Raw genomic sequence first — 27,896 nt, 5'->3', positions numbered from 1 at the left:
GCTGCAGAGGTTGGCGAGCGACCCCTCAGCAACCACATCCTCGTAGTCGCAATGCGACACGATTGAGCCAGCCGCAAGGACCTGGGCCTCACTCTCAATGCCCTTGAGGAGGACGTGTTGCAACCTATAGACCGCGTCTCAGATGAAGACAAGCTGTCCTTCGAGTCTCACCATTTTCCGAGCAGACGTGATTCGATTCGATGATCGAAATTGCGGCTAGCCGCGCGAATGATTCGAGCGATTTTTCACAAGGCGAATGAAGGATGAGGACAACAAAGGAAGAGGAGAGAGCATCTTGTTGCCTAGAGCTTCTTCGATTAGGATGAGGATGATGGCAATTCCAGTAACAGCGAGGTCAAGCCTTGCTAGGAGCGTGAGACTAACCTTCACCAAAGGATGAAGATGAAGGGGAAAAAGAAAGAAAAATAAATAAATAAATAATCAAATAAATATTAAAATATTATGAGAATTTGTCCATGTCAAGATCGACCGCATCATAGGCGTCCATGTTTATGTTAGTCGGCCAAAATTGATCGGATGATCTGATTGGCACAAATACAAGAGGTTTAAAACTCAATTAACCGAAAGAAAAGTTTATGACTAAATTGGGACACTTGCAATATGTTTAGGGCTATCAAATATTGTAATTCATGAGGATGAATGACAGTTTACTGGCTACTCGATGGAAGAAATAAACAAGCAACACATATAAAGATTCAACTGGCAAAAGATAAAACAAAATAAACTTTAGGGAAGCATATGAAATGCAATTTTTTCGCATGGTAAAGTCTACTTTTTTCCCTAATGGTTCTTTTAACAATTGGCGATCGTGCTTTAAAAAAAAAATGAAAATTGAAGCCTAGGATTGTAGTTATTAAAATTGGTCATTTCTCGATTCATATAGTATGAATGGATTCAGAGTCTTATCAATATGTATTAATTAGGCGAACTACTAATCTCCCAAATTGAAAGCAAATAAATCAATTCACTAGCAAATTTACAATTCAAGTGATTCAAATGTAATGTCCATCTATCAAATGATGTAACACTTTGACAGTTACACAGTGATTGAAAGTCAATTATGCACATTACATTCCAATAATATATGGAATGACATATTAAAACAGTGGAAAATTTGTACTCTTATGAATGGGAATCATCACATCTACTCAAAATTAAGGTTTTTTTTTTTTTTTTTTTCCATAGATCCTAAGTCTTACTCAAAATTTCATATTTCAGAATAGTATTTACAAAATTTATAAATGCCTCTATACAAAATACTAATTCTAAATATTTTATTGAAACCTATGATTCGATTCTCGATCCACAATTCGTTAAACCAACATTTGAATTCCCTATACGAATCTCCATTTAACAACTACGTCTGGGATGCAACCAAGAAAAAAAAAAAAAGGAGTTTATTGGTCATTTTTGTCTCTATCATCGACTGTTATCAACGTGAACATCCATATTGGAAAAATCTTATCCACATCACACTGTAACGCCTAGTGGGATTTGGTGATGGAAGGACTTTGATTAAGACATTTGTGAAAACAAACGCACTTGATTTGACAAACCAAAAATAGAGTAACTTGCATTAAAAAAACAAAAAAAACAAAAAAAATAGGGCGAAAGTATGGAGACTGCAGAAGGGAATTTTCGAAGGGTGCTGCACGAATTCAAAAGAACCTGGCACTGCAATGCGATGTCAAGTCCATCAAAGCTGCTGGGGATTCTCGACTCTCCAGCATATCGTATTGCTCCCACTCATATACTTGGCCCAAATAGATACGACAAAACTAAGGTCGTTGTGCGGGACACTTGAGAGTGCCCAAGTACGAAATCGAGCCACGGCCAACATAATGAAAATCTGGCTGAAAAACAATCAAAAGATCCTGTTGAAGTGCAATGATGGAATGTCCTAGAATACTATGCAAAAGCATTATGTACTGTCTTGAGTTGCTTTGTGAAGATAAGCACTCGATAAGGATTTCATGTTCAGCCATTATGTATACAATGTCTAAAGACAAACATGCATCAGAAACCAGGACGTGCTGTAGATAGCTTCTGTGTCAAAGTCTAGGCAACACAAGCAACAGAAAAATCAACATAGCAACTACTTAATGCCGTGTTCTGGAGTGTTGGGTGGAAAAAATAGGGTGGAAATATGACAAGCTGAGATTACAATCTTGGGTAACTGTCTACCTAGTCCTTGCGCTTTCTCCAATTTCTACATGCAGAAGATTGGCAACCTGATCGGATGGGCTGATCACACTGGGACGGTTACATTGGCATTTATCTGTAAAGAAAACTTCTGCCTGTAGTGCACCGAACTTCGGACTACCAGTAAGGAAATCCAGAAGGGACAGCAGTGAAAAGTAGGCTTTTTCAGAGCACAACCAAACCTACCACAAACTTTTTCCGTGGCTCTAACAGTCATCCACTTGATTTGATAGAGTTGACTCGATCATGGCTTTTAGAAAGATCACGATAAGTATCTTCCAAATTCAAGGCCAACAGGCTCAAAGAAAAGGATGGTTTTACAATCCAGCAGGAGACAGAAACTAGTGGGGTGATCCCCAGTCCGTGGCAATCAGTAGAAATGCTTTGTTCTGTGCCATCTGCTTGCAGAGCCAAAGAAATCACCACACAATTTTTCGATTGTCTACAGTGCTCCTGGCATGCATCCCTTGTCCTGCTGTTTCAGTCTATTAGCACAGGGAACAAACTTGAGGTGCATGATATTCTTTACCCACTTAGGAATAACAGCAGTTGGGAATAACATCGCATACTGCTCCAAAAAGAGACTCAACTGAGGCATTTAAAAATTGTAGAATTTGTGGACTTCTAATGGATAAACAAGCAGCGCGTCCTCTTTTTCGTCCACGAAGAGTAAATGCTCATGATCATTATATGGTTGAGAAAGCATACCCTATTCTTGATGAGATCTCATTGATCAATTTCAGCCATTGGAGGGAGCATCTTACCTTTCTGTCCTGTCAACTTATCCAGCAACTCAAATGTGACCAGTAGCTTCCTTTCCCTGCAAATCACCTCAACTAAAAGGGACCAAAGATCAGGCTTTGGTGTAAACCCCATCTCAACCAATCCAAATAATGCCCTGACGGCATCAAAAGTCATTCCCTTCTTACAAAGGGAGCTGAGCAATTCATTGGATGTTTCATAATGTGGAAGAAACCCTCTAACAAACATCAGGAGCAACAACTCCGTTGCCTTCTCAATTTCATCTTTCTGACACAAGCTATTTAACACAATTCTATAGCTTCCTTTGTTGAGATGTACACCTTCAAAAGGCAATCTTTCAAGCATCTGCAGCGCCTCTGGAAACCTACCTTCTCTGCACAATCCTCCAAGTAGCACATTAAAAGTTACAATATCAGCTTTGCATCCAATGTTTTTCATCTCTTTGATCAACTCCAAGGCCTCATCAGTTCTTCCTGATCTGCAGAAGCTATTAATCAGAGTAGTGTAACCAACTGCATCAAGTTTCATACCCAGGTCCTTCATTTCTGCAATAACACCTTTGGCCTCCTGCAACCTCCCTTCCTTACACATCCCATTCATTAAGGTTGAAAAATTGTAAACATTGGGATTGCACCCATTATTTCTCATAAAGTCCATTATCTTTCTTGCCCCATCAACTTTTCCACTTTTACAAAACCCGTTTATCAAAACATTATAAGTCAAGGCATCAGGAACAATCTGGTCCTTTGCTATCATTTCCTCAAACAGTTGGAGAGCATCTTTGACCCTCCCGCTTTTGCATAGACAATCCATCAGGGTGGAGTAAGTAATCAAATTTGGGTAAGAACACTTGGACATTTTCATCTCTCTCACAACTTCAAAAGCAGATTCGATGTCTCCATTCTTGCAATGATGCTTAACAAGAATATTAAAGATGCACGTATTGGGCCTCAAGTTTAGAACTTTCATTGAATGCAAGAGAAGCTTCTTGGCAAGGCCAATCTGATTTGACTCCACCAGACAATTAAGACAAGTACTAATGGCTTTCAAAGAGGGCTTCTCACGAACGATTGGATAAATCAAATGGAACATGTCGAGCACCTTTTCATGCATGTGCGATCTCGAGAAATGCTTCATGAGATTGAGGAAGATACCCTCATGGAATTTGCAGGTCTCGTAGGTCATCTGTTGAAGAACAGCATCGACAGCCTGGAACTTGTTCGAACGAGCGAGCTTTTGAAGTATGGTCGCGAAAGTGGCGTTGTTGTGGTTGAAACCCTTTTGGTCCGCCACCCTGTTGAATATGTCCAGCGCCCGTTGCGGATCTCTCTCGCGGTCCATCAAGTCTATGGCATCTTGGTGAGATATCGATCTGGGTTTCCTTCGCGTTTCCACGAGGATGCTGGAAGAAGCGGGGGGAGGGCATGGCTCGGATGAGGAGGTACATCCTGGAACTCGAAGGGGAGATATCCATGGGAAAGAAGATGAGGATGTTGCGGAAGAAAAGAAGAAACCGCAGTGGTAAGAGAAAGGAAGTTTCTTGCAATCCATAAAGATTTGGTGCGCTGCCCATGATTTGTGCGCTACCATACTTGAATAACCAGATACTTAAATTTGCGTGGCTTGATAGGCTTTACCCCAGTGAGGACGAACCCAATGCTGCGCTACATAGAAAAGGATAGGATCTCTAAGGACCATCCAAGCATCTGAGAATCAGGGGATGCAGCAAATTTGTATCCATCAAGCAGTGGATTCTCACGAATACCATTGGCAAAAAAGCAAGCCGGATTGCTCCAGCAACAACATCAACATTAGGAGAATTCCACAACATACCAACGAGCACCAGTTCACCTCTAGCATTTCAACCAAAATGAAAGAGAACAGACACCAATTACTCATTCACAGCACGCCAATGAACTCACTCTGTTGCAAACCCAAGAAATCCTTAATGCTGAAGTTAAAGAAATAACGTGCAGGCCCAACGGAGGAAGATAACTTGAAAGCGCAGGGGAACAAAAAATCTTATATTTTTAGCACCCAGAAGTCACTGCACTCGCCAAATTCGTCATCGAAACTCAAACACCCACAACCAATGTTACGCAAATTTATCGACTTTCTAGTGGAAATACCTATGAACGAGATCTAGAAGTCACTGGATGCAAGTGAAACGTGGAACTAAGGGACGATCGATAAAAGGGTAAAGCAGAACACATGGCACCACCGAAGAATCGTCTGAAGAAAAGGACTTACGGAGGAGGAGGAGGAGGAGGAGGAGGAGGAGGCGGCGGCTCGTCTTCAGTGGCTGCCACGGCGGTGGAGGCGGCCAGCCGGCAGAGGAAGCCGCCAGTGAACTGCCATGGCCGCGGCGGAGAGAGAGAGAGAGAGCCGACGCTGCAAGGGGGGAAAACGAACAGAAGGAATTTTGTGGAACTCACTGTAATAGCAAAATTTTTATTGTCTACTACCAAAAATTAAAAAAAAAAATTGTATAAACTGATTTTCAAATATTATTTATAAAATGATTAATACCTAAAAAACCCCAAACCGGTACACCTATGATAAATTGATAAATTTACCCCAAACTGGTACACTTGTGATAAATTTATCATATATTAGTTTTCATTAAATTTTACTGTCAAATTATTGAGTTAAATGACACATGACAGTCGACTGGTATACAAATTTGAGATTTTACGCTCTGTTTATCACAGTTTATAATTTTTGTGATTTTTTGTGATATTAATCCAATTTAGCGGAGGGTATATTTGTTACAAATTTACCAGTTTAGGGTTTTTTTAGGTCAAATAAAGTAATTTAAGGTAAATTTGTCATAAATGTACAAGTTTAGGGTTTTTTATGGTCAGTCGTAGTAAATTTGTCACAGGTGTACCAGTTTGAAGTTTTTCAGGGTATTAACCATTTATAAAAACACTCTACCATACTGCAAAAAACCCTAAACTTTACTCAAAGTAACAGATTTACTCCAAACATTTTTTTGTAACGTGAAAAACCATAAACTTTGACAACTGTGACACATTGATCCCATCAAGGGCATTTAGGGAAAAACACACGAAAAATCTTGAACTTTGCTCGATCTGGCAAGGGCGACCCTTGCTCGACACCAGCGAGGGCAGCCCTCGCTGAACGCCAGCTTCCCTCCACCATGGCCAGCAGAGGGAAGAAGAAGAAAAAAAGAAAAATGAAAAACAAAAAAAAAGACAAAAATGCCCTTGATGGGATAATTGTGTTACGATTTGAAAAGTTTGGGGTTTTTCACGTCAACAAAAAATTGATGTAAATGTATCACTTGGGGCAAAATTTGGGGTTTTTGGTAGTATTTTCCCTTTTTCTTATTATAACATTATTAGTTTACCGCATAATAAATGAATTAATAGAATATGTTTGTAAATAATTAAATTGAAATCTTACATGAAATTGATGATAGAGGCTCCTCAACTTTACGCCAATTAAGTTACCAGTAAATATCAAATTACTTGCATTTCTTTGAAATACTTGCCCCGGCATTTATAGTATCAACTTTTAGTTACGTATGAATTTTTGTTCTCATAACTTATAAAATCTGTTTTGTGAGATCTTATATCAAATAACCAATCATAATTTGAGTAACTTATTAAATTTTCTTCAATTAAATTACCAATGAATTTGAAGCCACCCACTTTTATTTGAACTACTTAATAAGGTTTGAGTGGTAGTTTGTAAATTACTAGTTTTCCTAATAATTTAACTTTTATTTAACTACCAACGTTTGTCCTAATGGTTAGAAAGGAGAGCTGGGGCGTTTCAACTCTCCATCTTATCAATAGATCAAGAATGAGATGATTTAGTTTCAGTTATAAGTTTCGACTCCAAAGTAAAAAATTTGAGAATGAGTGCTTGAATAATAGTATAGTAGGACTGACAAAAAAAAATTATTTATATGACTTTCCAACTTTTTAAATTTAACAACTCTTATATTAGATTATTAGTCATTAATTTAAGTGACTTATCAACTATTCTCCAATTAATTTGTCAATTACCAACATATGTTTCAGTTATTAAATTTGTTTGATTGTTTATAAATTACCAATTATTGCGATAACTTGGTGAATAAAAACTTGAGTAATATCTACCAATGTTTTTAAATTCACCAACTCTTATATCAAAAAGTCAATTTTTATTTGAGTGACTTACTAATTATTTTCTGATAAATTTTCCAACTAGTATGACATTGCACGAAAGATCGGAACGTTGCAATCTTCTGATCATCGATTGAATTAGTCTCTGGGCAAACTTAAAATATCAACGCCCAAAGAAAATATATTGAGTAACCAGAAAATATCAAGCCTAGGATCAGGATCTATACATAGCTCCATATTGACTTCATCTAATTGAGTAACTGGGTATAAAATCAAAAGATGAACTAGAGTGAGTTGTCAGATTCCTAGACACAATATCAATTGTACATGCATTACAAGTGAAGTCTCACTGTTTGCCTCTCGCCGCTACCTCAATCGCGTCGCCAGTCCTTTGCATCTGCACCTCGTTTGCCACAAACCGTTGGTGTATTTGCCAAACAACTATTCCATCTCCTCCGGCGCCCACTCCATTGTCTCCGGCATCATCATATAGAAGAGCACTCACAATTGCTGCCAACAAGAAGGCGGCCCCACCAAGGGTGATCGCCTTGTACATTGTTAATACGTACAACCTTAACGGGAAGATCTCCGAGCTTTAAACCAACGTGATCGGTCCCATCTTGATGGAGGAGAAGACCACACGGGAAAACACAGAAGCAATATACATGGTCATTGCCCACATGAGCTTCAAGTGGTTGTAATTGATGATGGTGAGGCGCAATCTAAAGGAGGTGAGTGAGAAGATCATCCCGCTAATGCTGCTCAATAGCAATGGCTGCCATCCAACCTAACCAAGCAAGAACTTGGTGATGAGGATGAACACTATCTTTACGAAGACGATTGCCATGTTTGCAAGCAGCTTTATGTAGAAGGAGGTGATGTCGCCCTTCCTAAAAAGACTAGGGCTATAGATGAGCATAGATGAGCATGTCAGACAAATGGGGTCGGGTAGAGGAAGAGATCCCGCCGCATGCCATCCTCAGTGCTTTGCTTAGTCAAGCTTGAATCCATCGAGGCCGGCCCAAGTCCATAGAGACTAATCTCGAGACTTGGATGCTTGTGACTACGTCTCCGATGACCATGTTGGGTGGACTTCTACACCCAAGTCACCAATGCCTTGGCTCAGGTTCATCAAAGTTAGCCTCAAGTCCACTAAGGTTGAGCCCGTGACAGTGGTGCCCATACTTAAATTTTCAATGGTTTGCCCTAAAACTTGGCTCTCATTCCTTGGTCATTGTCACCCAAGGCAGGGTCCATAGAAGTCAAGCTGAGGACCCCAATGCTTGTGCCAAAGTCCTTGACGACCACTTGGCTCTTGCGTCCAAGTCATTAGCTCTTCGGTCCAGTTCCTCGATGATTGGGCTCAAGTCCTTTGAGGTCAAGCTCAAGACCCGATGCTTGTGCTCTAGTCCCCAATAGCTATGCACGAGTACCTAGCTCCTGTGCCCAAGTCACTAGCACTTAGGCCTGAGTCTATTGTCGCGAAAAGTGAGCGATCAAATAATAATATAGACAAAAGAAAAAAATAAATCGGACATCGGATTTACGTGATTTGATAGTAAAAACCTACGTCCACGGAGAGAGTAATGACAAATTCACTATAAATAAAGCGATACTGTGGAGATTTACACACTCGAGTCACTCAAATACTCTTATTGTTTCCTAAGCCCTAATTACACCAAAAAACGCATGTAGTGTTTAGCCCTAAAATTCCTCAAGAAATAATCTCTCAATCTTACAAAGGAATTTGCGTGTCTTACCTCAAGATTTAAATCGGCTACAAACACTAATCTTTCTTGGATATAATTCACGAATAAGAACGACAAAGAAAAATCCCTCCCAAGCACTCGACGACAGACGGCACTTCAAGACACTTCTTCATGATCAACCCTCTACCACCCATGGCCACAAGTTTATATACCATAAGTGAGACCCTTATTCTTTTGCCAACTTCTCATAGGATTCTATTTCATATCTTGCCTAACACGTTAATCCCAAGATGCAGATCAAAGTCAACACAAAACTTTCTTACTTTGTTGTTATCTTAAACGATTTTAACCAAAACATATCTATGTATATTTTAAACAAAAATCCAAGTCCAAGTCAAAGTTGGACTTTCTTATTTTAGTGGCAAATTTCTCCAATGCATATTCGAATTTTGGGAAGTTGATCTTCGAATCTTCTTTATTCGATTTCAAACGTTTGCAACATATCCAATTCATAATATTCGGAATTTCGCATTGAGCTCAAAATCGAGACATATTTTTACAATCTCCACCTTAGCTCGACATTTGAGCCAAGTTGCAATTGCTTCACAAAAATTCAAACTCTACCACTACTTTCCCATAGCCCCCGATAGGCTCAACCGCCACAATTTTTTTTTAAGTTCAAGCTTCACTTGAATTTCGCCAAAACCAAAGACCTCATCAGAATACAAACTCCACATGCACCTTTAACTGCTCCGTAAAGATTTTATGACAAAACTTCCTTAACCGTAGATAAAACAAAACCATTGTCGCATCCATATCTGTTAGGAGATCGAATACATACCTTATTAATTTCAGTAGTTACGGCAACTATTGGCTCTATAAGCTCCACCTCGCTACAAGCAACATCTGTGTTAATTACTTTACTAGTACCCAATACGCTACCTCAAGAGTTTCTAGTCACAACTCCACCTCAAGCTGAACATCGTTCAGATCTATTTGAATACTGCTATAATCACTACTAGACAGAAGTACCAGAGACTTGTCAAAAGTAACTTCTCTACTGATAATATGTGAATTTAATTCCGGGCATCACAATCGATAACCCTTCTCACCTCGTGCATGGCCTAGGAATATGCACTTCATTACCCTTCCATCGAGCTTACCATCACTCACTCGAATATAACATGAGCAACCAAATATTCTAATAACATAATAATCAGCAACATTACTTGACCACACTTTTTCAAGAGTTTGATATCCAATCGTAGTCGATGGGGATCTATTCATTAGGTAGCATGCCATACTTAGCACGTTCGTTAGGAATCTCCTAGCCATACCAGCACTAGAGAGCATTTTATGGGCCGTTTCTAGCAATGTTTTGCTCATCAATTTTACAACATATTGTGGTTCATCAGCATTAATGTGGTGTTTCACTTTGGGGTGTGCATGGTCCAGGCGGGGGTTCCCATCTTAGAACCAGGAACCGCCTGCTAAGAACCGGTTTCTAAAAAATTGAAATCGGGAACCACCCGCTAGTTGCATGGATCCACCCGAGAACCAAACCGCTGGTCCGGTCTGATTCCCGAGTGGATCCATAGAATTAGTCCAACCTCCACACCTTCCCTTTTTCGTCTTCAACCGATGGCAACCATCGCTCCGCTTCCGTCCCAACCACCATCACCATCTTGGCCACTGCCTCCGTCATCTCCCACTCCTCTCTCAAGACCGACAATGAGGAGGACAACGGGGACGATAAGCCGTTCTTAGACCTAGAGTTTGCCCGTCCCCGAAGATGAGGATGATGGGGAGAAGCCTGAGGAGGGAGAGGAGGAAGAGGGGAGGTAGAAGCGGACGAGCTCAACAATGAAGAGGACGATAGTGACAATGAATGTGAAGGTGGTGACAACGTGGAGAGAGAGTTCAAGTTCAAGGGAAGAAAAGAGAATTAACTCACTGTTTTGCCAAGTTCGGACTAGGACTTAAAGGGAGATGAGTAGATTCGGAGATGATTGGAGAGGAAGAGGAAGCTCGAGGAGATTTTGAACTAAGAGAGAATAAATGGAGTAGGAGAGTAGTGAATTGAGACAGAATGGTAATTAGAGCCCTAAATTTTAAATTTGCTAATTTTGAATTTTTTTAATATAAAAAAATTAATATATATTATAATAGAACCGGTTTGGTCTAGGTGAACGGGTGGACAGATCTGCCAATGGAACTAGGAATCGGACCGATACCCACTGGTTCTCATAAATTGGAACCAGGAACTGGACCGATTCCCTTAAGAATCACCGGTTCCGGGCAGTTCCGATTCAGTTCCAAGTGGTCCAGGCGGGTCCTGGCTCTTTTGCACATCCCTAGTTTCATTATACCTTCCTTCATGCAAAATTCGTTTAACAGCTTCAAGCAAAACTCCATACTATTGTCAGTCCGCACCTGCTTGATCGTCTTATTAGTCTCATTTTCGATCAAAGTGATCGACTGCTTGATTCTGACAACAGCATCAAACTTGTGCCTAAGCACAAATACCCACGTCTTCATCGAATAGTCATCAACAACTGTTAGCATATATCTAGCACTCTTCCTCAAAAGAAACCGCAACAACCTGCGAACATTCAAGTGAATTAATTTTGCAATTTCCATGGTTTCTCTGACAGTTGTACTGAAGTGCACTTTTCGCAGTTGATCTAAATCACAGCACCTACATACATTCAATTCATTAGGAATATAACCACATAGCAGATTTCTTTCACTTAAAACCTTCAAGCTTCTCTCGTCAATGTGCCTCAAACCCATATACTACAATTCAGATTTTTTAATAGATGCATCCGACATCTCCGCAGCGAAATTTGTTACTATCTCACATTGAAGCTCATATAGGCCACTGTGCTTGATTTCCTTTCATTATTATCAAAGCACCTCAAATAATTTTCAGAATTCCACATTCTAAAATACATCGATACCTAGCTGAATCTAGGGCACTCAAGAAAATTAAGTTCTTCAACTCTGTAATATGCCTTACTCCAGTCAATGTCCTCACGATATCATCATGCATTCTGATTTTAACATTGCTAACACCGATGATATCGCATTCAGCATTGTTCCCCAACTGCACTTTACTATTATCCATGCATTGATAAGTAGTAAACTAGTTTCTATTTGGTGTGACATGAAAAGAACAACCAGAATCCATAATCCATCCATCAAACGATGAATAATCAGTGACAAATAAAACATAATCGGCATTATCTACTACAGCTGTAATATTATCTGCAGAATCAACTACAATTCTCTTACCCTTCTCATTCTTCAACTTAAGACAATTCCTTCTAAGATGCCCCTTCTTGCCACAGCTCTAACAGATAACATCAGTAGTCCTAGATTGACTATGCCTGATCATATTCGTGCTACTCTTACCCACATGTGTTCTAGATCCTTCTCTATTTTCACCTACTAAAGCAGCAAATACAGGTTCACCAAATTCTCTTCTATAGATGTCCTCACTCAAAATCAAATCTCGAAACCCATCAAATGTCAAACTTGTTGACTTAGAGGAATTACTAACAGCAGTAACAGTAGTATTCCAACTATCAGACAATAAGGATAACATAATCAAAGCACGTACCTCATCTTCAAAGTCAATCTCAACTGAATTTAATTGACTAACAATCACATTGAATCCATTGATATGATCTGCAACCGACGCACCTTCACTCATCTTCAAATTAAACAGACGTCACATCAAATAGACCTTATTGATCACAGAGGACTTCTCATATATATTTGATAGGGCTTGCATCAATTCAGTTGTGGTCTTCTCCTTCAAGATGTTAAACACGACGTTACGAGCCAACATCAGCCGAATAACACCCATAGCTCGTCTATCTAGCAAATCTTAATCAGCTTACTTCATCGACTCTGGCTCCTCCCTAGATAAGGGCAAGTGCAGTTTCATATGATAAAAATAATATTCAATCTGCATCTTCCAGAAACTAAAATCCTTCCCATCAAATCTGTCAATTCTCACTTTTACTTCTTATGTTGTCATCAATTCGCTTCAACTCAAGGACAACATTCTTTTAGTGTAGGAACTTTTTTCTGGCTTCCATGTCGAACCTATACTCTAAAGTGTGCTATTAAAGTCGACTTCAGGAGGGCGTATGACATTATGGACTGGCGGTTTCTCGAGAACGTGTTACATGCCTTTAGGTTCCCTGATTGGCTGGTTCACCTTATCATGACCCGTGTGCGGACTCCTCGTTCTCCATTGCGTTGAATAGGGAGCTACATGGATTTTTCCCTAGTGGGCGTGGCTTACGGCAGGGAGATCCCATCTCTCCCTACTTATTCACGTTGGTTATGGAGGTGCTCTCTGGGATTATTGGGAGAAGCTCGCATCAGCCGGACTTCAGATTCTTCTAGAGATGTAGACCTACCTGCCTCTCGCATTTATTCTTTGTAGATGATATGTTCCTTTTTTGCGAGGGTCACCTGCCATCTATGAAGCTTTTGAATGAGAGTCTCCAGCTATTTTCCTCTTAGAGTAGCCTTTCAAAGGCCCGCCGTCCTTAAGGAATCAAATCCTTCTGGAGCTTGGGTTTGGTGAGGGTACCCTCCCTGTGCGGTATCTTAGTGTTCCAATCATCACGAAGAGACTTGGGAAAGCGGATTGTGCTGTTCTTATTAGGCGCATCACTTCTCAGGTGCAATCTTGGACTCACCATTTCTTCTCCTTAGCCGGCCATCTTCAGCTGATCAGGTCAGTTCTCCATGCCATTTAGGCCTTTTGGCAAGTGTTTTTATTATCCCTGTTGCAGTTCTCAACCAAGTTAAGCATATCCTTAGACAATTCCTTTAGAAAAGACCTACTTTGGGTAGAGAATATGCTAAAGTTTCCTGGAAGGATGTTTGCCTTCCTAAGTGGAAGGGGGGCTTAGTATCCAGAGATTGCGAGAGTGCAACAAGGCAGCCATGCTCAAGCATATCTGGCACTTGTTTTCAGACAAGGAATCATTATGGTGTAAGTGGGTCCATTCGACCTTAAAAAATAGGAACTTCTGGGTTGTGAAGCAGTCGACTTGTTACTATTGGGCTTGGAAGGAACTTCTACAACTCAAGACTAAATGTCGGCTCCACTTCCACTAGAGAATAGGAGATGGCTTAATAGCGTTGCTCTGGTTTGATAATTGGCATCCAAGGGGTCCGTTGAATTTATTTTTCACGGATTCCTTCATATATAGCTTAGGCCTCTCTAGGTAGGCTTTGGTGGCTGACCTCTTCTCTGAGAATGGAGAGACTATCGGATCAGAGATTGAGTCTTAGGGTTCGCCTCTTCCCACCTTGAGTGATTTTCAGGATCGGTTTAGTTGGAGGGAGGAGTCGCCAGCCATGTTTTCAGTGGCTTCAGCTTGGGAGATCATACGGCTAAAGAAAGAGATAGTCAACTAGCATCGACTCATCTGGAGCAATGTCATTCTGCCTCAGCACCAACTGAACCTGTGGATCATTACCGAGCGGAGGCTACCTACTCAGGCTTTGCTTATGTCTCATGGCATAATTGATGCTGCGGCCTACCCCTTTTGCAACGAGGTGCTTGATTCTATCGAGCATCTCTTTTTTGGTTGTCGCATTACCTCAAGTATTGTTTTTCTTTTTCTTTTTTTGGGCTACCAGATGCAGTCTCCCCTGGACCAATAGATCTTGGGAGGAGACCCTCAGCTGGACTAATACCTTCCTGTTGGGAAGGGAGTTTTATAAATGTTTGGCATGTTATTCCTTTGGTGCACTATGCCACATCATATGGAAGAACAAGAACAATATTATGTTTAGGGGAGAGCTGGTTTTTGTTCCGGCCATAAAGAATCATCTCATCAAGGCCGTGAAGGATAAGGCTATTACCTATAGGAATATGGAGGACTCCACTAGAAACAGGCATATGCAGCACTCGTGGGAGTTGGATCCTATTATCTTCTCTTCCCCTGTTTCTAGACCGTTTGGCTAGGTGTCTTGTTGGTAGCTGGGTCGCATTGCTTGGCGTTTTTTGTTGCTTGGCTCCTGGTTCTCCGTTTGGTTTGGTGCCTTTTGGTTTTTTCTTCTTGACTCCCTTCCACTCAGATTAAGCATGTTCATTTGAGTGTAAGTTTTGAAGCCGTTTGGTTGTACATATTGACCTTCCCCATTATTTTAATTACTTACTTTCACCAAAAAAAAAAAAAAAGCTTCAACTCAACCAAACATCTCTGATGCCAATTGTTGCAAAAAGCGAGTGATCGAACAATAATATAAATAAAAGAAGAAAATAAATCGGACACTAGATTTAAGTGATTTGGTCATAAAGACCTACGTCCACGGGGAGAGCAATGGCAAATTCACTATAGATTAAGCGATACAATGGACATACTCAAGTCACTCAAATACTCTCAGTGTTTCCCAAGCCCCAATTACACCCAAAAACACATGCAGTGTTTAGCCCGAAATTCCTCAATAAATAATCTCTCAATCTCACAAAGAAATTACACGCAAATCTTACCTCAAGATTTAAATTGGCAACAAACACTAATCTTTCTTGGATGTAATTCACGAATAAGAACAACAACAAAAAATCCCTCCCAAGCACTCGACGACGAGACAGTGCTTCAAGACCACTTTTTCATGATTAACTCTCTACCACCCACGGCCACAAGTCTATATACCATAAGTGAGACCCTTATTCTTTTGTCAACTTCTCATAGGATTATGCTTCCTATCTTGCCTGACACGTTAATCCCAAGATGCATATCAAAGTCAACACAAAACTTTCTTTTTTTTTGTTCTTATCTTGAATGATTTTAACAAAAACATATCTCTGTATATTTTAAACAAAAATCTAAGTCCAAGTCAAAGTTAAACTTTCCTATTTTAGCGGCCAAATTCTCCAACGTAAATTCGAATTTTGAGAAGTTGATCTTCAGATCTTCTTTGCTCGATTTCGAACATCCACAACATATCAAATTCGGAATATTCGGAATTTCGTATTAAGCTCAAATTCGAGATATATTTTAACATCTATGATGTCCGTGCTCGAGTTCCCACATGCTAGACTCGAGGAATCCTAACTCTTGCAATCAGGACCCCACCGATTGAGTATTCCTTATATCACATGAATAGTGCATGTCTTTTTGAGAAAATGAGATTAAGTTTTAATTTCTGAACCACGGAAATTTCAGATTTCAGCCAAATAGAAAAAGAAAAAGAAAAAACACGACTTTTTACCAACGGAGCTAACTGTTGTGTAACATTTCCATACAGCACACCCGCGGGGTTAGAGAGAGAGAGAGAGAGTGAGTGAGGGGGTCCGTGGGCCCAAAGAGGCGATGGAGATGGCAAGTGGTGGTCAACTCACGCATATAAACAAAAGCTCCGATGCAAGGCCTATAGAAGTGCCCTCCTTTTTTTGGTTAAATTACAAGATCGTCTCTCCTACAGGAAAGGAGAGCGGAGAAAGTGACGTTCACACCCCTTTCGTAGGTGGTGAAAAGAGATATGGCACAGCTTGCGTGTTCGATTCCATCTCCAGCGAAGTCTCCTAACCCTATCGATCCCTCCATCTCACATGAAATACACGTGATATGTTGATCTAGATCGGAATGAATCTTCTGAAAGCGAAGTTAAGTTCAATCCATACGCAATCTGAAAATAACCCCTCTCAATCCGCAGGATTGCTTCAAACCTTGTACCTGACCTTTTCACGTGTCCTACACAATCAAAACTCTCGAACCTTTTTGCTAATACACCGGACAAAATTCATATTTTGCAATTAATATGACATCCTGCATGGTGCAATTTGCATCCGAACTCCATTCGCCCGAACAAATGTCAAGGGACCATGTACACTTCAATTTCGCTACTCAAAAGCAACCGTCACAGATGTCTATTGTGAAGCACACACAAGATATGCCTGGTTCATCCAGCAAAGGAACCGGATTTCATTATAATTGCATCAGACGGCAGGAACAACAAGTACACGGCATTCACCTAAACATGTAACAACGATACCTGAATCAAACCTCGGCCCAAGCACCCTATAAAATTACACGTAGCACGTGACGTGAAGCTAACATAGAACCTAGCCCCCCTCAAAAAAAAAAAAAAAAAAAATTGGTAAATGGTACAAAAAGCCTCTAGATCACACAGTAGATATAAAACTCAGCGCCAGCATCAGATGGTTCTGAGGAATCCATGAGATCAAAAGCTCAAACTCAGACTAATCGGTTTACCATTTACAATCCAATTAATTGGAATTGGGTTTGAACCATACATATGGCTCATCCCTTCCCCGCAGACTCTGACAAAGGTGGGAAATCATCTTCATCTTTTAAACGGTAAGACTGTAGAGAGATCCTGCATGTAACAACCGAGGCAAATAAAAAGACTTTAGAGTGCATCAACAACCTAATGAACAACTCAAATGCATTAAGCTATTGGTTACCTATCTTGTTTCAATCCATTAACCGATGGCCATTCAGTCACAGCACCTGGTGTCGAATGGCTTGCACTAGTTCTTGAAGTTGGTGCTGACCCAGAGATTGGTTGCTTACTTCTCTCCAGGGAGAGAGGCAGAGGTGTTGCCGGTGGTTGATGTCCAAAAGAACCAAACTCTACTGAGCCTTCACAAAGTTGTAAAGATCCATTGCTAGTAGAATAAGGTTTTCTTATAGGAGAACCATTATTTAAATCAGAGGGCCAAGACTTCCCATGCGTTTGTGAATGCTCATTACTTCGTTCAGAGAAATTAGTCTCCGAGGGTGTCAAAGTGCGGCCATTGCTGCGAGGAGACCTCACCGGTGCATGATTCCTTCCCCTTCCCATTGAGTTTCTATCCTTGTAGTGGTTCTGCCAGAATACATCACATAAAACTGAGATGACAATAGACAGCTGTTTCACAAACTCAAAGTACCAGCGGCTGCAATTAGATGCCAAGTCAATATATCTACCCGACACTAAAAATTAGATGCCAAGTCAATACATCTACCCGACACTAAAATTGTCCAAACCTACATTTTAATTCTAATCCTGATCGTCTGTACCACAATCAGTCCGCATAAGGAATGACATGAATAAAAGTGTCGGTTCTGGAAACTGCACCTCAACATCAAGGATACTATATACAAAGTGCAAACTTTGGATATATATGGGCAAACCCCAGGGGCATCATATCATGCTTGCATGCATCAGAACAAGTAGTGCTCATAGGCAGCCCCTCTATACAGTCTAGCAAACACAAAAAACCCAATATCATAATTATCAGGAGGCCAAAGGAAACATTACCGTGTTTGGGAAGTACGTTCCTGTTCCGCGCGGTTTTGACATTTCTTCCATGCCAAAGGGAGCATTAGCTACAATTGGCGACTTTATGTTATATACTGGTCGCCCTGTGACAGAACCATTGGCACTTATCTGAGAAAAAACATCATGCCTGTGGTGCACTGACCTTCGTACCACTTCCCATGAATTTTTTACTGGGAAAGGTGGAAAGTATGATGGAGAAGTGTGAGGAAGTTGTCCACTCAACGTGAAATTATAGCACCACCGGCCATACTCCAAACTCCTCATGTTGCTATCAAAGTCTCCACATAGATCCGATAGAGAATTCAGTTGTCCAGGGCTTCTAGAAATATGAGATGAGGCTTGAACACCAAGATAGCCAGAAGAAGTATCATCAGATGTCCGGGATACTGGACTCAAATCTGAAGAGAGCTTTTTTGATCCAGGAGGGGACAGAAAAGCATGACTTCTACTGAGCTCATTCTCATCCCCGTTGCGATCAGCAACTACACATGGTTCTGCAGCACCTGATTGCAGAGCAACAGAAGTCACCACGGCATTTCCAGATTGTTCAGTGTGCTCCTGGCCAGCATCCCCATTTCTTGTCTCCACTGTCTCTGTTGATGATTGTGGAAAATAAAGATGAGGAGCACGATATGCTTTACCCGACAAGGAAGAGTGTACCGAGCTGCTCAAAGACAAAGCCTTAAGCGAGCCATTTGATTTAACAGAACTTTGGGATGTAGCAAGCTCATCTGCTTGACCAGAAGAAGATGAAAGAACATCTGACATAGGGGAGTTTGCGGTATTCTCCACTTCTACAATTCCTGAATATCTTGCAGAGCCTTGCTGTACTTCATTCAAAACCCTACCTGATGAATCTTCTTCCCGAGATATGTCAACATTATTATGTCCTGATATCAAGTCCTGAACATCTGGCCTCTGACCATTTCCATGCCGATCCAGTGTATTCGAGAAAATTTCACTAAGTTCATCAGCTATGTCTATCTCTGGGTCAGAGAGGACTTTTTCAAGCTTACGAACACCAAAAGAAAAGGCACTCCTAATTCGGAAAAAGCTCCCTACATAGTTCGAGAGAAATTAAAACATGTCATCATGTGCAAGAGTGATTGGGACCTCCAGAAGACAACAATGATGCCAAAATTTAAAGTAGTATAGCCAAAATTCATAGCTAAACCAAACTCTGCATCGTAATAAATATTCCCTATGTATTTCCTAAAAGTATACAATCTACCTGGCAACTAATTTTGACAAGCTGATCCCTCATGACTTAATGGGAAGTTCCATATACTGGTTATGACTCCCCATCATCCTATATGAGCTTCAATTTATTTCCTTAAAATGAGAGCTAACCTTTGACAACAACTATACCATTCTTCCCAGCTTTAGACAGTTTATCCCCCTCAAACAGCTTTAGACTTGTCATTTGCTACCGCTTATCAACAATTTTGAAACATATATCCAGTTATCAACCATTCTTCCCAGCTTTAGACAGTTTATCCCCTCAAACAGCTTAGCCACAATCTCTTGAGAATGACCAGGAGAAAAATAATGCCCGACATAACATTCACATTCAAAGAAAAGAACATCAAGAAGTAACACTAGCCTATAAGACCAATACCTTTGCTTACACTGCGACCAAGGTTGTTGTTCTCTTTCAGTGGATCAACTATATTAAGATGCTTTGAAACAAAGGTCCGGGCATTTGCTCCAAATCCATTTGAAGGAACAGAGAAATGTTCCACACAGTGCTTCAGGAAATCCTTAGTGAGCAGTAGCTCTCCCCTATGTTCCAGTGTCTCAACTATAAAGAAAACCGATAAGTTATCTCAAAAGCACACGAGAAACACACCTATCTTGCACAAAATTGGTGGACATTATAGCTTACCAACAATTTCCGGTAGTGATGAGATAAGGACAGGACCATTCAGACTGACGCCGTACTTATCCCAGTCGAACTTGCTATAGTAATCCAAAAATTTGTATAAAACCTAACATCACCACAAATAAGTATAGAAATGACATCAAAATCTATACAGCATTCTGCGAACAATCCACATCATTGACCTTACCGCTAGGGGACCATCTAGAGATGTATGGAACAGATGGAAGATATACAAAACCAATGTCTCCAAGGCATATGTGGAAATCAAACCATGATGAGCACCAAGTATACGGCTCTCGTAATAGCACCAAGCCTTAACCAGTATAATGCTGCGTTTAAAGAGGTGATCCTTGCCAATGAGATCATCTACCTGTAGAATATGAAGCAGCACGAATGTTGAATGTTGATTCCTCCATTGTATTCAAGATGAAAGAGAACAAAAGAAAGAAGATTGCTAACAACACAAGTTCCTCCAGGGCACAGCATACAAACAGGACATACTGCAGTAAATCACACTAAATTTATCAAAATATGATAGCACCAACATAGGAAACGTCAGCAGTTTTATAACCTCAATATACTGGTCACACCTATATGAGTAATGCTATTGGTCAGCGAAACCATCCAGTTGAAGATGCAAAAATCTGTGCATGCCACTGCATACATGCAATAAGTGTATATGTGTGTATTCGCATGTGCCTATGCATGCTTAACAATGTTCATGTGTAGTCATGTTTATGTGCAAATAGATGCAAACAGAAAGAAACAGAGATTTCCTGCAATGCATAGACATTGACACATATACTGCTATATATTATTTTTTCTTGATAAAGTCAGATTTTATAAATATGGAAAACTGGAAGTCATAAATTGAAAGAGAAATGAACTGAGATGGCTACTGACTCAAAAATGATAGAAGTGAAAAGAAGCCTACAAAAATATGCAATCCAATTCCTAGCACCATGAAAAAGACTATTACAAAACCAAAAAAAAAAAAAAAAACTACAATGAACTTCACTAACCACCATAAGACTCCAATGGTCATCCTTAAAAGTAGGAAATCAACAAAAAAGCACGAAACATCCACAGTAATAAAAAAAATGGCACATCTTCTAACTAAGCAAGATTTTCAATACCAATCAAGCCATTGTTGCCCCCACCCCACAAAGAAAAAGGAAGAAAGAACAATCACTAGTTGAAAAAACAAGGACATTGAGAATCACTTAATAGTAAAAAGACTGCATTAAACAAGCTACCTGCTCTAGAAAGCACAAAGTACAGAGCCCTCCTAGCTGATTAAACGATATATCTACCACAATGTTCTGTATGATGCATTTTACAAGCTTGACCTGCAATCAGAAGATTAATTGTTAATCCAGAAAACATCATTTTCTTCAAAATACTTGAAAGAAACTTGACTAGGTGAGCACACATTGATATCATCATGGAGTGCCAAAATGCAAAAAGCACATAAAATAACGTCAGCATGCATGCATGGCATCAACTAGTACCAAAAACAGTATTCTACAAGATCAAGCATTAAGGTGATCACCTCAAAAAGCAGCATAATACATTGCTCCGTAGGATAAAATGAGGTACTAATGCAGTAATCACATGATAAAAGTGGATTTATGGTAAAGTGAGATCACGAAAGGCTGAATTCCAAATATCTCAACCTTCTAATAAAAAGCTACGCAAAGAGAAAATCAAAGGACCAATTTTTGGTTTCAAAAATCATATTATGCAAGAGTAGTATAAGAACAATGCCAAAATGTCACTGTGTGATAGAGTACGCATGCTAAAAGAGCAACACAACTAGCATTTACAATGAGCAAGACTTAAATAGTGTAATATTAACTACATATACAATTAGCCATTCATGTGCGTGTGGGTGCGTGTGGGTGCGTGTGCGTGAGTGTGTCTTAGAGAGAGAGAGAGAGAGAGAGAGAGAGAGAGAGAGTGAAGACACATCAAATTGTAGGACATTTTCTTTCTTAAGAAAGAATAAAGTAAAATGAAGAGAGGTGAAATAACACCCTCCAATTCTTGTTCCCTTGTGCAATATATACTCACCGTAACTTCAGCTCATTGAGCAGCAAGAAGAGCAACTGTTACACAGTATAAGTAGCAATTACCTATATTGTATCTAGGATTGCCGTTGGGATCCAATACAAAGAAAAGACTGTTTGGAACCCCACAATACAGAGATTTGAGAAGAGTTTTAAGTGTGAAAAAGATGGTTTATTTATCCAGGGGAGTTAGACTTACAGTATTGAAGTGCCCGCTTTCTATTCTCGAATTTTACTCTCTTTGTTTCCAACTCTTGTCTTGGTGAGGGAAGAACATGAAAGCATAAAGAAAAAATTGTTTTATGGAGACTGGAATGATGAGCTGAGAATTCATCTAATTACTTGGATAATTGTAATACAACTAGTTTCTTAAAAAGGTTTGGGGAGAAATCACTGGTCTCTTTCAATAAATCTTTGCTTGGAAAATAGCATTGGAGGTTTAACAAGGAGAACAATAGTTCATATAGAGAGGTACTGTTTAAAAATTTTCAATTGGAAGATAGAAGGAAAATAATTGTGATGGTCAAGGAGAAAATGGGTTCAGGATTTGGAAGGACATAAGGCAAGGACGGGATCACTTCAGCCACAGAAATTCTATTAAGAGGAAATGGTATGATTTCATTCTTGTGCAATTAAAGATGGTATGGTGACTGCCGCTACACAGCCTAGAAAGATCATTTTCAGATGTTATTGCATAAGCAAGGAACCAGGGAGATAATGTGGCTGATCAATTAAAGGTTAACAATGGAGAAGTGGTGTAAGAGTTTACATTTCAAGGAGGCCCCAAGCGACAAAAGATCTGGGAGAGGACAATAGGCTATGGAGCATTTGTTGTAACTCTCAAATTTCTTTAGTCAAATCCTACTATTCTAATGTCATCTCTACTCGGATGTAAATTTAACTCGATTTTTCACATTCTTCCCATGTTTTTTCACATTCTTCCCATGAGCATCTACTTGAAAAGTCAGCCTACCTTTGAAGGTGTCTCTTTTCTCTTGGGAAGCACCCTGGGGACATACCCTCATTTTGAATAATCTTCAAAAGACAGAACTGATGAGTAGATTTTTTTGTGCAAGAATGAAAGAGAGAGCATGATTCACTCATTGTTACATTGTAGTTGGACCAGACAGATTGGACTATGGATTTTGCGCTCTCAAGAGTAAATTTGGTGACTTCAAACACAATGCAACATGATGAGAACGACCAATATGGTTCCTCTCCTCAAGGCTCATTTGGATAAGAAAATACTGAGGGGGCATTTCTACAAGTCGAATCCTCTTACAAGTGTTTTTAGAGGTTATACATTTTTCTCTTTCAGTAGACTAGTTCGTTGAAATGCAAGAAATGGTCTTTTGTGCAAATTTTTGTGTTGCATGGAATTTCAGCCAATCACACACACAGCATATCAATAATGGTACTCTATCCTAAATGAATCAATAAACATTTATACTCCTTGATCAACCTATGGTTTTCCCTTCTACCTAGATGTCCTGCAATGAGTAACGACAGCAGCAATATCCTAGGTAAAACCTTTACAAGACTAAAGCCACAAACTTGGGATAATAACGTTAGAGTCCTTTTGGTATAGCTTAGCTGTGCTGTAATTGAGTTGGACTGCAATCACATTGTAATGTTTTGTAGCGTATCTTTGGCAATTCATATTTTACAGCTAGTGCGGCAGCTTCCTATAAGCTGGGTCCACCAGAGCTGCTGCAATTGTTAGGCGTACACCAAAAGTTTTTGTAAAACTTAAGCACCCATTTTCATAGTTGTAACTGCTATGAGAAAACTCAAACACCCTATTTAATAAGGTCAATTACATATGAGTATTCACATTTATAAGACTTGGTTTTTCCACTTTACATTTTTGGTGAAAGCTACAAAATATTTTATGAAGGGGAACAAGTTAAATTAATAAAAGGCATACAGCTGAAAAAGTTCACAATCGTAAAAGTCAGCCCCACTAGTGGAGAAAAGCTTAATCATTATTAGCAATATGTAATCTCGGAATAGAATTACTAAAAACACAAGACGGCTGGGAGAAAAAAAAAACTAAGAAGGACACTGTCATGTTGGAATTCTTACATCACCAATCAAATGATTTTAATACTAGAGATAACCCCCTCTCACATGAAAAAAAATCCCCCTAATTCTAATTTAGAATGAACCAGTATAATGAATCATTGAAGCAGAACACAAGCCACCGACTACAATTTCTGTTTGACATCAATCACAACAACCACTCAATATTTCCCAATTATCATGTAGATTAATACTTTAAAAAAGACAGTTGTAGTGTCACCCTGGTCCCCAACAACTTAAGCAGGTCAAAGAAAACCGATGAACAATACTAATCAGTTCATTAAAAGAAGACAAAACTTGCAAGAAAACCAAAAGTTGCAAAAATACACATGTTCTTTGGCAACACCAAGCTTTAACCTACCCTCCCCAAAAAAAAGGAAATCAAACTACGAAAATGCCATGTAATGCAACAACAAACTCAATGTAGAGATACAAAGATATCAAGTAAGAAGGGCAAAATGACGACCTACATAGAGTTGAAGGAATAAAAAGCAAAATGAACATCCTCTGAATGATGTGGGTGAAAAGTTTAGGATTCAGCTAATTGTGAGAAATTCCAAGCAGCAAATAGAAAGTGCATTAGAGATGATAAAGATTTTATCTACCAGTTCTGTCTGGTTTTAATATTCAAAAAGAAAGGTTGGGGCTCAAAAGTTAGAAAACACTAAACTGAAGCAGAAAATGGAGAACTAAGTGTTCTTATTCCTGGGGCGGTCAAGGGAAAGCACAAGGTGCATTCGGGCAAATTACAGCTTCCAAGTTCCAACACAGGCAGAATGATAATATGCATCAAGTTTTGGCTGATGTACTTACAATAACATATTTCTGTGCTCCTTTTTCCCTTGTATAAAAAAGAAAACTTTCTTTTTGATAGTAAACCATTGATGATGTAAGCAAGAAAAAGAAGTGGTACACTTCATGTACTCTGGAAGTATACCAGGAAAAAAAAAAAAAAAGGTAATTACGCTCGTCACTCCAGGGAAAACACAGCCTTCTCTAAATAAAACCACTTTTAAGAAAAAAATGTTGGCGATGTGCCTGAAATCTTCCCAGTTGGTTTGAGCTTATGTATGTTCTTGAGGGAGGATTCAAAACTGGCAAGGAACAATATCAAGAACGTACATAAGCTCATAGCAACTGGGAAGATTTCAGGCACATGGCCAACATTTGTTGACGTTAATTTGTTAAATCGTCACAAGTGAAAAGATCATGCAGTTCAGGTTAAACATATAGGAAACTTTCTGGATGTAAGACAAATATGACTCATGCTAGATTTCATAAGCTAAACATGATAAGAAGTTGCTGATAATTTTCAACATGAAAGATAACATTTGATAGTCCTACATTTGGTTTACTCTAGCATCATTCAATGATTCTACATATTTAGTTTATTAAAAAAAAATTATATAAGAAAGCCACGACTTCACTCGCCCAGGCGCTGTGTTCTTTATGTCGACAAAAAGAGTCAAGGAGTGAGATGCTCAGCTAGCTAATCAATTGCAGGGTCAAGCTCATTCCAAGTCCAAATCTACCCTTTTAGACCTGTCTTGACTCTCATAGTCTCTTTCTACGCCTCCTATACTCATAGTAGTGGCCCTCTCAAATGCAAGAATCATGAATGAGAGAAATCACCAAGCATTAAATAGAGAAACAACACATTTCATCATGTCATCCAGACATTAAAAATCTAGAAGTGCAGCATCCTTTGGATAGATTAGATTAAATATAAGAACCTCGGCCCAAATTAATTGGACGTCCTTCACCACAAACTCAGCATCTTCATTCTGTTCTTCTCCTTGAAGAACTGTACAGACTTGACTAGCTAACGAATCTTCAGCATTAAGAACCCCAAAGGCAGTCAAATCAATATCTCCGTCAGGAAGATAAGTCTTTAAAGGAACCGAACCAAATGGAAATACCTGTAAGAAGCACCAGTTTTATCTCAACAAAACCAAAAGAAAGAACGGAAGATGGTCACATACTTACAAATGTGAAAAATTATCATCAAGCTCACCACACCTTGGTAAAGTGCGTTTTACATGCATAAGATCGTCTGATCGAAACCAAACGGTAGTCTTACTACCCAAAAAGAACATGCAGATGCACGAACCATGGGAAAGCAGACCAATTACAGTCTGTTCATTTCATCACCTACCTTTGAACCAGAAAGATTGCAAAGCTGTCTCATAAAATCTAAAGTTGATGTTGAAAATTGCAAGTTCGGTATGCATCGTATAATTCCTTATTTACAAAACCAATTTCGCATAACCGCCAAAAGAAACGATTAACTTTACTCTATTGAACACAGCAGGCATTCAATATACTCTAAGATGAGAGATTCCGGCCAATCTGAACATCCATCGCACCTCACTAACATAGCTACTGCTGGAGCTTAAACGAAAAATTCTTCGGACAAGAGAAATCAGAGTTCTTCACACCTAAAATGAGCGATATTAACTTTGACGAGCTCAATAAGCGCATGCAATTCATCTTTCCGATTTCATCTCGCAAACTTTAAATGCATGAACTCTAAGAAAGCAGAATCATCGCGAGCGATCATCCTACACAACAGCATTCGACTTGCCCAACGGAGCCAATGCAAGAACCAGAACGAAACCGCACACACACACACATCCACCGCAAGGCCGCGTTTCTAATGAGCACGAGCCCGCCCTAGCCATACCTCCAATCCGAGGATATTCCTGATGAGCCCCTGCACGTACTCAATCACGTCTGCTCGCCTCTTCTCCGACACGGAATTCGGCTGAATCTGGGCGATGATGCCCCCGGTCACCTCCTCGGCCTTCCGCAGGAGCTCGGCGCTAATCGCCGCCTGCCCCGACGAGGAGGAGGACGAAGACAACGACGAGGAGGAGGAGCGGTCTTCCAGGGGGGCGGCGCCGTTGGCTTCAGGAGACCAGGCTAGAAGATCGCCCATGGGAGTGCCGAGGATGCTCCGTTTTCGGCGGCGAAGCGAAAGAAACCGCAAGCGCCAAAAGAAGGAAGGAAAGGGGCGGAAAGATCCCTCGCAAAACGGACAGCCTCCTCCGCGAGAGAGGACCGTTCCCTCAGAGGCGCTCGCCGGAGAGGGCGGCGGCGGCGGCGGCGATCGGCGCGGCGGCGGGTTGGGCGGCGAAGATTGGGATTCGAAGAACCGGAAGAAACCGATCGACACGAATCGGTCGAGGGCGACGGGGATTTTTTGATCGAAAACTGCTGTACAAAGTGCAGGAACGCAGAATGTGAACTGAAAGTGGTTTTTTTTTTTTGTTTTTCTCCTTTTTTTATTTTTATTTCTTTATTTATTTACGGAGGAATGATTTTTTTTTTTTGTTCTTTTTTGTTTTATTTATGTTTTGTTCTTTTTTTTTCTAAATAGGAATGTGTCAGTAATAATGATACGGCTATAAATAAATCTCAATGTGATTTTTACTTACTGGGGCAAAATTTTAATTTGGTGACTAAAATGTCAATATTTATGGACCTGAGCAGGTCGTTAAACTGCTCCCTCCTGAAATGACCATCCCGGGAGGTCTTCCCCTCACAAGCCATTTACAGGCAAGTGAGGGGGAAGTATGGGATAACGGTCCCATTGGGTATCTCGGCCAAGCCCCTCACGGGGTTAGGGACCCACCTTGATCCCCGTGAAACCCGATCTCCTAGCTCTACTAGGCAGGGTTTAGGAAAATGAAAAGGCCCGGCAGTACAT

The 27,896-nt window shown here is 40.1% G+C and overlaps 2 protein-coding genes across 4 annotated transcripts; both read right to left on the bottom strand.

Annotated features, from left to right (window-relative positions):
- Positions 1-1,967: 1,967 nt before the first annotated feature.
- On the bottom strand, positions 1,968-5,391 carry LOC104432319 (pentatricopeptide repeat-containing protein At5g18475). Of its 3 annotated transcripts, none has more exons than XM_018871601.2 (2): positions 5,236-5,391; positions 1,968-4,691 (listed from the first exon to the last, which is right to left on the bottom strand). In XM_018871601.2, exon 2 carries the CDS (start codon positions 4,573-4,575, stop codon positions 2,950-2,952), a length of 1,626 nt encoding a protein of 541 aa, XP_018727146.2. In that variant the 5' UTR covers positions 4,576-4,691; positions 5,236-5,391; the 3' UTR covers positions 1,968-2,949. The 3 variants fall into 3 exon arrangements, with proteins under 3 accessions (XP_018727146.2, XP_010043085.2, XP_039157282.1); XM_010044783.3 differs by having other exon boundaries at positions 1,968-4,644; XM_039301348.1 differs by having other exon boundaries at positions 1,968-4,644; positions 5,242-5,391.
- Positions 5,392-16,760: 11,369 nt separating this feature from the next.
- LOC104432332 lies at positions 16,761-27,434 on the bottom strand. The gene is made up of 9 exons (XM_010044793.3): positions 26,871-27,434; positions 25,921-26,106; positions 21,293-21,385; positions 20,224-20,406; positions 20,040-20,142; positions 19,773-19,955; positions 18,134-19,212; positions 17,295-17,698; positions 16,761-17,206 (listed from the first exon to the last, which is right to left on the bottom strand). The coding sequence occupies exons 1-9, from the start codon at positions 27,123-27,125 to the stop codon at positions 17,131-17,133; spliced, it is 2,562 nt and encodes an 853-aa protein (XP_010043095.2). The 5' UTR covers positions 27,126-27,434; the 3' UTR covers positions 16,761-17,130.
- Between the last annotated feature and the right edge of the window lie 462 nt (positions 27,435-27,896).

The sequence above is a fragment of the Eucalyptus grandis genome, chromosome 1 (genome assembly GCF_016545825.1).
Source record: "Eucalyptus grandis isolate ANBG69807.140 chromosome 1, ASM1654582v1, whole genome shotgun sequence".
NCBI classification, from domain to species: domain Eukaryota; kingdom Viridiplantae; phylum Streptophyta; class Magnoliopsida; order Myrtales; family Myrtaceae; genus Eucalyptus; species Eucalyptus grandis.
This window is presented reverse-complemented; position numbering and strand designations above follow the sequence as displayed.

What these genes read in the sequence shown, in the direction of transcription:
- LOC104432319 (XM_018871601.2), bottom strand. Translation starts at nt 4,575, where the DNA reads ATGGTAGCGCACAAATCATGGGCAGCGCACCAAATCTTTATGGATTGC.
- LOC104432332 (XM_010044793.3), bottom strand. Translation starts at nt 27,125, where the DNA reads ATGGGCGATCTTCTAGCCTGGTCTCCTGAAGCCAACGGCGCCGCCCCC. An exon ending in TCCAATTAATTTGGGCCGAG is followed by an intron (nt 21,386 to 25,920) that starts GTTCTTATATTT and finishes TTCTGATTGCAG; the next exon opens with GTCAAGCTTGTAAAATGCAT. An exon ending in CTTTGTGCTTTCTAGAGCAG is followed by an intron (nt 20,407 to 21,292) that starts GTAGCTTGTTTA and finishes CATATTCTACAG; the next exon opens with GTAGATGATCTCATTGGCAA.